This window comes from Cupressus sempervirens, chromosome 11 (assembly GCF_028749045.1).
Source record: "Cupressus sempervirens isolate cs-2001-9-10 chromosome 11, ASM2874904v1, whole genome shotgun sequence".
Classification (NCBI taxonomy): domain Eukaryota; kingdom Viridiplantae; phylum Streptophyta; class Pinopsida; order Cupressales; family Cupressaceae; genus Cupressus; species Cupressus sempervirens.
Genome location: NC_143128.1, coordinates 859,651,978 through 859,664,355, shown reverse-complemented (window position 1 = coordinate 859,664,355; position 12,378 = coordinate 859,651,978). Strand labels below are relative to the sequence as shown.

Genomic DNA, 12,378 nt, shown 5'->3' with positions numbered 1-12,378 from the left:
AGAGTGTAAAATTATAACAAAAAAACATAATTTTCTTAAATGTAAATCTAAATATTTATATGTAAATTTAAATAATAATTTCAAACTTATTTATTGACAATTTTTTTTAGTATTTGTTCAAAACTAACACTAAATTCAATTCATGTTATGTTTAGTAAACTTTTATAATATTTTTTTTTTAAATAATAATAAATTCAATACATGTTATAAATCTTTATTTCTGAGGGCAATTGCACTTGCTTGTTAGAAAGGTGAAATGAAAATTCCAACTTAGATTCAAAATTTAATAAAATTTTAAACTTACAAGTTTTCCTACTATTATGGGCATAAATCATTTGAAGATTTATTTGATTTAGGTAATTTGCACAGCTTGACTAGTTTTAGTACCCTACTTTCTCCTTTATTCATGTATGTATGTCCTTGTTGCTTCCATGTTAATTGACAATGGTATTTTCCCCTCTAATTATTGACCCATGTTGTACAAATTTAACTTTTAGTGAATGATTTTTTATTGTAATTTGGGACCATAATTAATTGAAATATCTCATTCTTATCATCCAAAGAGACTCTTGGAAAAATCCAAAACTCCTATTGTAAAAAAGCCCATATTTATGCCTCTGGAGACATTTATGAGGAGAACACTCATTGAGAATCAGATCTAAGGATAATGTTGTCTCTCCTTGGTTCTCCATGCAAAAATGCATCTTTCAGAGATGTCCTTTCTTATATGTACTTAATGTTGATGCATTGGGATATCTCCTCGATCACACTCTTAACAATAAGATGATTAGAAGAGTCATGCTTACAAGAAACACTATATCTCTTCATTCACATTTTGTTGATGACAACATGCTTTTCATTCATAACTCAACAAAGAAAGTGAACAATGTGCTTGGTGTTTTGAAGTTTTATTGTTCAATTTCAAGTTCTAAATTATACATGCATAAAAATGAATTTATAATGACAAGACGCAACCATCATTTTCCATGGATCTCAAGTGATTAGAAGGAGGTGAAACATGGTACCATCACAAGATATCTTGGTCCATACCCATTGGTGTTGGGGTTTCTCTCAAAGGTGTGTGTAAATATTTATTGGCCAAAATCAATAATAAACTCCTAAATTGGACCAACATATTTCTTTCCATGGCTGGAAGAATTCAAGTCACTAATAAAATCCTCTTGGCTAGCCATGTTTATATTTCTTCTTCCCAGTTACCATCTAAATTATGCTACAATTAATTAACACATTTAATTAGAAGCTTCGTGTGGGATAAGTAGGGAAACAAGAAAGGTGCACCCATTACTTATTGGAATCATTGTATACAACCAAAAGATAGAGGAGGATTGGGCATCGTCGACCCTTACACCCAAGACATCTGCCTTAAAACTAAATGGATCATTAGATCCTTCAATGGTGATACTCCTTGGAAATAGTTGGTTCATTGGTGAATCCAAACTATTCTAATTGGGATAAGCTCATGGGATGCAATCAAATAAGGGGACAATTATTTTTTTTCTCCTTTCTTCAAGACTCATGGTTCAACTCCATTGTTCATTCAATCTAGAAAGCTTGGAAAATGTCTCAAATAAATTAGTTTGGTGCAATCAATCCTGCAGACATAGTGTGAGTCTTGCCTCTTGCTTTGTATGGTGGAATCACTTGGTTCAACTTGAAAATGCTCCCCTTGCTAATATCAAGATCCTTAAAGGAAAATAATTGTTCAAAAATGTCATTCAAACCTTTCATGATTTATAGGATCTAGTTAAATTTAATTGGAAATCATGGAATCGCCTTAAGTCACAATTTGGTCTCTTATTAATACAGAAACCTGAATTTGCAAATTCAACAGCTTGTTCCTCCATAACTTACTTGGTTGTTGTCCACCCTATGCTATGATAACTTCCTATCTGATTGGAAATGGTCTAGTAACCAAAATTTACGTGCTTTCCCACTCAAAGCCATTTACAAGCAACTCTTTCCCATAGTTTCCTTGTCCACCCACTTTAATCTTAAGTGGCATTGCAATTTAAATTGTTGTAGGTGGAATAAACTAAATGCACTCATTTGGAAATATAAAGATGATGCATAGGCTCAATTGGTTGCCTAGAAAATCCTTCATGTTAAGCTCCCTATTGATGAATGTCTTTCCTTCATATCTCCCTCTTTGTCTTGTCCCTTTCGTGCCAAAAAGGAGATAATAAAACATGTATTTTAGTTTTGTCCTCATGCTCAACATCTTTGGAATCATCTTTTCTCCAATCTTCTAGTTCTTTGCTAGCAAGTTTGGACTTGAAAAACCACTTTGCTTGGTCTTTCCTCACACCATAATGTTCTTTCATAGACTTTGAGGCATATCATCTTAAAATATTTGTGGAAAATTCATTTTTTGGCTTTTTTTCCCACATTGGAGTTTTTGATGATTTGTGTGAATATCTCCCCACATCTCCCCCTCCTTTAGTCTGATCACCTTGTCTTATATGACCAAGTCTCTTATTCTAACTCGCCATCTGCCTGACCCATAGCTAATGAAGTTAATTTGTTTAAATGTTAAATTAGTTATTTTATCTTCAATAAAGTATCCTTATTTTAAAAAGAAAGAAAACATGTTATGTGACCTAATCGAACTAAGTCACTTGACTATGTGTCCTCACGAAACCAAGTGATTACTACATTTCTTAGCATTTAGCCCTTTGCCAAAAAAAAAAAAAAAAAAAAAAGAATTAGTAGAATAAACAATCACATTTCAGCACTCAAAATAAAACTTAAAAATAGAATTAAACACATAAAAAATTTCATAATTTATTCCATAATCAAGATAATCTTAATTACTTTATTTATGAAATTATATAATAAAATAATCCTTAAATCAATATCAATAATTTTTAAATTATTCCCAACCGAAAAACCTTAACCTACCTCTTTTTAAGCGACCCTATGGACAAGACACACCGTAGTATCATTTTAAATTGGTTTTAGTGAAAATGACAATGTAAACTACTTTATTTATCAAACTACATATTGCAAACGCTCTAAACTACTTTATGTATAAAATTACATATTGAAGACAATCTAAACTATTTTATTTAAAATATTACGTATTACACATTGAACAAACTAAACTACTTTAATTTATTAAACTACATAACAAAATAGTGCAATAAAAAAAAAATTAAAAGAATTGAAAAACCTAACCTACCTAAAGAAAACCTATGTTCTCATTAATTATTATTGTTTACTTAAATTAAAATAAAAACAGGAAAAGACACTTCGAAAATGACATCTTTGAATCATTTAAACAATTATTTTTAAATTAACCAAAAATAATCTGATCATCCCAAAATAAGTTTTATTCCCTATAGGTACATCTAAAAACGCGAAACACGCGTCAAAGCTCTGAATTATCCAGGGTAAGTATTTTTCCCACACTATTTTTCTCCACCCAAATTAAAAACAACACCGTGTCGTGTTGGACTATACATAGTCGGGACAAAACATTTACAACACGCGGAATCGAAGAAACGGGCAAATCAAGCGTGATTAGGAATCAGGAGGAAACAGAAAATAAAATCTGAGGAGAATGCAAAGCAAAGCAACAACAAAAGGCTCTTTTTTGTATAACAACACAGCCTACTCTCTCTGCGATTAGAAATTTGAGGGTTTCCCTCTTTATCTAAATATGCCGTCAATTGTCGGAAGGCGGCGCACCGCATCGCCTTTATGGATCGTATTTCTGTGGGTACTGATCGTATTCGCCTTTCCGCTGGTACTGTTCAAATACGTATTTCATTTCCACTCGGCGTATTTCTACATCGCATACGCCTCCTTATTTCTGGTTGTGACGTACGTGGCCTTCAGCGAAAAGGCGCCGCAACAATTGCCGTCAGATGACGGATCACCGCTGCCATCCTCAGCCGTCTCAGGGCAGACGGTCGACGTGGACATGCCGGTTTTCGATTACCGGCGGTGCAAAGATGACGTGGAAGACGGCACCGGCGCGCAGTGCGTAATTTGCCTGTCAAAGTACGAGGAGGCCGAGCAACCGGCGGTGTCCTTGCCATCGTGTGGCCACAATTTCCACGTGGAGTGCATTCGTAGGTGGTTGCGGAGCCAGGGCAGATGCCCCGTATGCAGCGCCGCTCCTTTTCCGCCACGCGCCTCTCCGCCGGCCAGAATGGAGGTTGTGCGCGTCTCCGTTCTCGTTGACCCTCTCCGCTAAAAACTCATTCTCTAATGTAGAATTTGTTTTGGCCTTTCCCACTCGCTATTTTTGCTCACAATGTTCTCTTTCTATTGCTTCTATGATTTATATGTATATATGTCTGTAAATCAAAGAGAAACGAGGTTCGGTCCACATTCAATGCATTGTTATTGTTTGTTCTCTTGTGTTTGTAACCTGCCGAGCTCTTTGATACCCTCAAAGTAATGCAATGATGCCAATTTCACCATTTTTCGTCTTGACCTCATTTTTATTATGATATCTTATGTCTATAAATTTGTATAGAGTTGGGTTTGGATTTTTAGTTTCTCTATTAAAATCTATAAGAGTTTGCAACGAAAAGAAAAAATGAGATTATTACTATTTTTGAAATATAAAGTAGTCAAAATAAGGGGTTGGCCCTTATAAAAAGTTAAGCTGGCCGACTATCATTAGATTACCAACCCAACAAAAACACCTTCTACCTCAGTTTAACACCCCCTTATTTTGACTCTGACTCTTCCATAAAACATACTCATTACCAAAAACATAACATGATAAACATAAGAATAACTAGGCATCCTACTAAGATAACCATAACTAGCACTATTTAAACATAAAGAGTTTTCAAACAAAGGCAACATTGCCTTAAAACTAAGTAAGTCAAAGATCCACCAAAAAAACCAAAACCGCATAAAAACTAGCAGAGGATCAAGGCACTACTTAGCCTTTTCATTGTCTTTTCCCTTGAGGAGGACATCCGCCTAGTCTTCCGCCAGGAACCCGAAAAATAATTTGGAGTCCTCCTGGTTCAGATCCTCATCCTGGTTATCTTTCAACAAATGCAAGGTTGTAGCTACCTCATGGGTTAATTTGATGGTGAATTTGGACAATAGGTCAAACCTTTCCTTTAGGACCATCATTTTCTCCCTTAACTCCTTGACCTCTGTTTTTAGAGCCATCACTGTTTCCTCCAGATAGTTGCATGGCTTGCCCTTCTCCATCTCCAAGTTGTTAACCTACAAAACCAGGGAGTCAGAATTAACTGCCTCTTTAAAATTTGCCCGAGCCGGGAGGACACCTTCATGGGGGAGGAGGCCTTATTCATCGTCTCTAAAAATTGATCTTGCATGAGATCCACCGTATCCATCGTGAGGGACACAAAGACGTGAGTCACCTCCTTACCGTCATTTTCCTCCTCTGTCGAACCCGACACCGAGGAATCTGAAATATCGATATCCTCCTCCTTTTCTGCTCTATAAGTTGTCATCTTTTGTTTCATCCTTTGCTTAGGGGCAAGGGAGGAGGGGGGGGGGGGGGGGGGGGGGGGGGGGGGCGTGTATCATCATATTCTCACTCATCCACCTCCTGCGAGGCAGTGGTTTTCAATCTCCTCTTGGCCTTAGTTTTTGCAAGTCTCCCCCTCTGGCCTCCTCCTTTGAATCCACCAAGTCCTTCTCCTTTCCTTTCTCCATTTTCACCCTCTTCCCAGTGGTCATCAATGGGGCCTTCTTAATCTTCGTAGGGGACTCGCTAGGAGAGGGTTGGGGGGTGGGGACCCTAGGGCCAGTAATTCTCATAGGGACATGATGTGGAGGGCAAGGATCATGATAAGCAGGGATATCAACTTCTACAATTCTAGGTGGTAATAGGGCCAAATGAAAATGGTAGAGACAGAACATCAAACCCTAGTGAAGGATAGTGTAATTAGCACCCTTTTTCATTTTTTCCTTCACATCTGTAACAGTGTCTGGTAACTCATGCAACAAAAAGAAAGGAATGGAAAGACTATCACAATGTCTGAAATGGCTAAGAAGGGGGAAATGGCAATAATAGCACACCTCATATCTCTCTTCAAGAGTGAGATACTTCATTAGAACTAAGCAGACCTCGTTCTAGGGCTCTGATAGCTTCTCCCTAAACAACCCACCACAGTGATGGACAAGTTCTTCTTCCTCCCAAAAGAAATGGTTCAAACTAGCCTCGTCTACAACCATAGTCACTTTCTGCCATTTCCTACTTTTCAGAGCAAGGCCCATTGCCACAGTAATTACTTCCTCAAACACCTAGAAAGTGATACCATTCACCGTCACCCATCTGTCATCCCAAGAATTCACAAACTGAAGCGAACAACTTTCAGCATAACCATTCATCGCCTCCATAAACGGGACCAGACCCCCCTCCTTTAACATGTACCAAGTGAGGGGTTTTTGAAATTATTATTGTTAATGATGTTGCAAGTTTAGTTCGTATTTTTTTAGTTTCTTTATTAATATCTATAGTATAAGAATTTGCAATGCAAAGAATTTGGAAATTTTTAATGATGTCGTAAGTTGAATTTATGTTTTTAGTTTCTTTATCGAGATCTATCTATAAGAGAAGGGTTGACAATGCACGAAATTTAAAAGTTTATTTGCAAGAGTTTTTGGATTTGATTGTGTTAAATGTTTTTAGCATCAACATTTTGAATAACAATATGTGATCCATCATCAGGATGAACATAGGATAAGGGAGCACAACATAGGATTAGGGAGCACAGTGTGTGATCCTTTTCATCATCCTAGCTAAAGGTCTGGGCAGGGTTATCCATTTCACAAGGAGTAGAGGGGATTTAGTAGGCCTAAAACCTTCCTATGGTCCCTTGATTTCACCCACCAAAAATTCGTGGATGACACCATTTTGGGGGGAGAGGCTTCAATGAGAGAAGCTAGAAATGTGAAGAGCATTCTCAATACTTATTCCAATGCCACTGGGCAACTCATCAACTGGAACAAGAGTTCGGTGTTCTTTTTTAACACCCCAGTAGATAGACAAAGGAAAATTACGGACATACTGGGTTGCAATGTTGGCGTCCTCCCTTCCATTTATTTGGGTCTCCCCTTGGGGACCAAACCTCCTGACATCTTTTGGAATAATCTCATAGAAAGATTCAATAGGAAGCTAGCAGGATGGAAAGACATCACTCTGAGTCAGGTTGGCAAAGTGACGTTGACCAAATCTACTTTGCAGAACTTGGCCACTTATGCTTTAAGCCGCTTCTCTATCCCATCTAAGGTTGCTGAAATTCTGGAAGCAATACAGAGGAATTTTATGTGGTCTAGCACCGAAGGCAACAAGAAATACCCTTTGGTGGCTTAGGAGAATATCTGCAGATCAAAGAAGCAAGGGGGTTTGGGGATCAGGAATGTTAAACAATTCAACAGAGCCCTCCAAGAGAAACAGATTTGGAGGTTGTTCAACACCAGTGGGGGATGGAGAGATGTTTTGAAGTTCAAGTGTATTGCTAATATCAATTTCAGACAGTTCATCAGTAGGGATCCTGACCCAAGGGGCTCTAACATTTGGAATGGTATTTTGAGAATGAAGAGCTTAGCTTTTGATAAAACTAAATGGAAACTGGGTAATGGAGAAGATATTAATTTATGGCATGATGGCTAGCTTAGACTAGGGCCTCTATGGAACATAAAGCCATTTAATAGATGGGCTAATGATTGTATGGAAAGATATGGGTGCAAGGTGAGTGACTACAAGATCCAAAACAAGTGGATTGATCTAACTGAGGTGTTCCCAGAGCTCAAGCCGGTGATGGACATGGTTAGGAATATACCCCTATCCCACAACAAGGATTCTATAATCTAGGGGGAGACTATGAATGGCAATTACACTGTCGTCTTTGGCTATGAGACTTTGCAAAACAATGGACCTGCCCCTATTTGGGCCAAAGCCTGGTATCTAGGTCTTATCCCAAAAATTATCATTTTTTTCTGGATTATGCTTCAAAACCACATTTTGACAATGGACAACCTTACCAAGAGGGGGAATATGATGCCCAATAGATGCATTCCATGCAAAAATTACAGTGAGAGTGTGGAGCATATCTTTATCCATTGTCATTTCATCAAAATTATCTGGTCTCATTTCCTGTCTTTTTTCAATATGACCTGGTGCTTTCCCTCCAACATTTTGGGGCTCTTTGAACAATGGCACCATGGGTTGTTAGGGGGTGATATCATGGACATGTGGAATTGGACCTTACCCCATGTGTGTTGGGGGGTTTGGAAAGAGAGGAACAACAAAATTTCCAAGGAGAAGGTGTTGAAGTATAGCATCAGTTGAAGTGATATACTCATTACATTGAGCATTTGTATTCATGATTTATATGAACATTGTTTTATGTTTCAGATTACTAATAAGAATATGTATGTATGTATGTATGTATGTGTATGACTTACATAAGCTACGGGACATGACTTTGTTGTAGCCTCTGTTGGATTGATTTTATTAAAGCTACCTCATCGATGATAAGTTGTCCTTAAGATAAGTATCTTATATATATAATATAGTATATATTATATATTATGCATTATATATCTTATATATAATATATATATGATATATGTAATATAATATGTATTATATATATTATGCATTATATATTATAATATATTAATATAATAATATTATATTATATTACATATATGGTTAATATATTAATATTATATATATGTTAAAGATGAGTTATACATATAGCTATTTATAAACTAAATGGTGAATAACTATAGAGACATGTCTCTTTATATCTCTTGAAAAGACATGTCTCCTCCTCTCATATTTATGAGATCCAAATTTGCATTTGGAAATCATCAATTACAATGGCAATAAAAATACATTTGCAGAAACGATTCTAGTTACTTTAACATGGTATCAGAGCCAACTTGCAAATGTAGACAATAGAAAGGAGAAATATAGAATCATCACTAGTCCATATAGACAACAAGAATTAGAAATTAAAACATGACAACAACAAAAATTATCCACTAAAATTCTCATCAAGAGTATCATATGGGTTGTAGTCTTCTAAGACTAGTAAATTTGAATGATGGGGCAGAAGTCATACATCTCCTTATAAGAAGTTTAGGGATAATCATTGCGCGTCTAAATAGGAGCACATGAAAGTGATGATCAATATAATACATCAGAGATGGCATACAAAGGATCCATATCAGATTACATACAACAATCATATTATTGCCAATCATAATAAAACTCCAATAAACAATTTAATAGTGACTTCACCTTTAGATTGATCAGTTTTAGCTCATATAATAACCAACAATTCAGTATGGTCAATCTTGCTCAAAAGCATCTCATAAATAAATAAATTGTCATGATGTTGTCATACATATGGGTAATAAAAGATGTTGAACGATTTATGATATGATGAATATCTTATCAAAATAATCAAGAGCATAAAATCAATGTAGAAGATGACCAAAACAAAAGATGTCATGAATATATTAAGTATCATGGTAAGGCATTGTTTAATATTGACAATAGAGGATGAAATGTAGTGACGAGGAGCATCAAATAAACCTATAGTAGGTGACAAAAATATTTGGATCACACATAATCAGTTGAAAAGAAACTCAACGTAGGGAAGCAGCAAGAGCTTGAAACACTTGGTGTGAGTAAGGGCTCTCCACAGACTTGGCAAGTATTAATCCTTCCTAGCCATGGAAGAAAATAGTGAGAATGAAATATATGGGATATATGGCAAGGCATCTAGTGTGCCTCATTGCCAAATTCAAAAGCATCTCATATATAATCACCCTTGAATATACAGAGGTTACGAATACAATCGTATAGAAAGACATACAATATTGAATATTTTTTATGGTTATTTTATTCATTACAAATGATATGAGAGCACTACCAGCATCCATAGGAGATATGGAGTCAAAAAATAAGTAAGATAATAGGGGATAGAAGAATAGGAGAATGCGTCAACAAAGAATATCACCCGAAAAATAAGTGTGAGGAGATCAATGTTTCTGATGGTCAAAGGTTTTACACCCATGTCTCATATGGTGTTCCAAATATATGATGAGAAAGAGTCATTAAAAAATACGAAGAAACACCATGTAGGAGCGAATATGTTTGATCATCGTCCCGTGAATCCACTCATCACTCTAATCTGTGAAAGCAATGATTCTCTTTAACTACAAATATGGTTCGAACTATTAAGTTTCCAGGATCTTGTTGCAAATGTACTAAGTGTTACCTGTAATAAGGTATATGTTTTCCATATGCAACATCCTCTCATTTATATTGAGCATGGGTAAATGAATAGACATGTCTATTCAATAAACAGATAATTAATAATAAAAACTTAATTATATTAATTATATATATATATATATATATATCAAACAATAAGCTTATATCTCACATAATATTATATCTCATATATAATTTTATATGAATAACAATAAAGTTATCTGACAGAAGCTACCAAACATTAACAATAAAGAACAAACTCTTAATGGTGCTACAAAAATCTTACCCACGACAGAAATCAAATATGGAAGGGATAAATAAAACAGGTGTTGCATGCTTATTGCAGGGCCAAGAATAATTCATGAAGATGAGACTAAGTCATCTCTTGATACGATCAACCTTTTGGGACATGTGTTAAGGGTGGAAGATTATTGCACACCACACATAGCGAAAAGGTAATTTATATAGATAGAACCTTACTTCAATTTATAAGGTACGTTTATGAATCTATTTCAGTTTTATGAACTTATCTTCATTTTTATATAAAGATGTAAAGGTTCATACATAATTTTAAAATGGTTATATGGTGATTATAAGGTATATACATTTTCTATAAATACAAGTGAATATAAAATGAGATATTGATCATATAAGAAAATAATATGCTGGAAATATATATTATAGTATGCATGTATAAAATTAATTAGATATTTACTATATTGGAATAGTAGGGATCATTATAAAAGTAAAAGAGTAGATCACATTAGTTTCTAATTATCTACATTTTGTTGAAAATATCTTATATTGAATATAATCTAGGTCTCTCTCTTATATTTTTAATATGTACTATAAGAACTATGCGCCTTGATATTTTCCTCCGAGAATGTTATTACAGAAAGGAGGAGATTGAGATTAAGGGGGAGCCGAACATTTGACATCTCATCAACTACAACTTTGAAAGAGAGGGGGGCAGATAGTTTCAGTCAATCTTCTGTGATCTCGATCATATTGATTCAGAGGGAGTAAGTCATGTTGTGATAGAATCTTCAATGATCGATAAATTGTAGCAGTCAAGAGGACTATAATTTATTCAACTATGGACCTACCTCTTGTGTACATCATATGAAAGTGCTTCTACTATTAAGCTTAATGAATAATTAGGAACTTAAATAAATGAGAAGAACAAGTGGAAATTTTACATTGTGGGGGGAATAATAGGCAATGTTTCATTCCCACTTGAACCATCTTTAGAAAAGGAGATATTCCATGACCCTCATGTGCAGATAAGTACTTGTATCTTTTACATTTATCTATTCATTTATTTTTAATTATATACATAATATAAGGGACATTTGCTTTAATCTTCTCCTTTACATTTGAGGATATTCTTACAAGAAAAGAAGATTGGTACTTCATATTGTGCAAACTAAATCTAATGATAGTAGTTCGAAAGACCCTGATGATTAAGATGCATAAAGTAAGGTTCTTGAAGAAAACATCTTTGATGATTAAGATTATGAGATTCTTCTACATTAAGAGGGAGTATGAAACTTCTTCGAAGGCAATGCTGGAGCTTAGAAGAATGATACTCAGGGGGAGTCTAAAAATACATGTGGGTGATTGCATGATGTTGATGGGCCTACTCCTACATACATTATGAGGGAGTGATGAGTTTGATAGGCATCCTTGGGTATAAAGAGTTTCTGAGGAAGTAACAAGAGGTCCTAGCTTCCTAGGATCGATGTTTAGAGGGAAAAATTTTTGAGATACAATCCTTTGTGGACAATATCTTCTCTATGAAGAGAAGTTCTAAGAGAAATTCCTTATAATGTGCTCTCCTCCATGAGAGAGAAATATAAGGTGAAAACCCTTTGTACCACCCTAGGTTCATGGTAGTTACTATTTCACATATGATATGTAATGAAAGGTGGCAATCTTTCATTGACATATATAAACAGAAGGTAATCATTATAAGATGACAATCTTGTAAATGGTAGACCTGTTTTCATGCTTCTTTGGACCAGATTTTTTCGAACACCATGATAACAAACAAACAAAAGGTAATTGTTTGTAAGGTGACGATCTTGCAAATGATAGGCATATTATCATGGACATCTCTAGAT

The 12,378-nt window shown here is 35.3% G+C and overlaps 1 protein-coding gene across 1 annotated transcript; it reads left to right on the top strand.

Moving 5' to 3' along the window:
* The first annotated feature begins 3,341 nt into the window (after positions 1 to 3,341).
* On the top strand, positions 3,342 to 4,448 carry LOC149532235 (putative RING-H2 finger protein ATL69). The gene has a single exon (XM_089809501.1). The coding sequence runs from the start codon at positions 3,680 to 3,682 to the stop codon at positions 4,217 to 4,219; it is 540 nt and encodes a 179-aa protein (XP_089665627.1). The 5' UTR covers positions 3,342 to 3,679; the 3' UTR covers positions 4,220 to 4,448.
* The last annotated feature ends 7,930 nt before the right edge of the window (positions 4,449 to 12,378 follow it).

What these genes read in the sequence shown, in the direction of transcription:
- LOC149532235 (XM_089809501.1), top strand. Translation starts at nt 3,680, where the DNA reads ATGCCGTCAATTGTCGGAAGGCGGCGCACCGCATCGCCTTTATGGATC.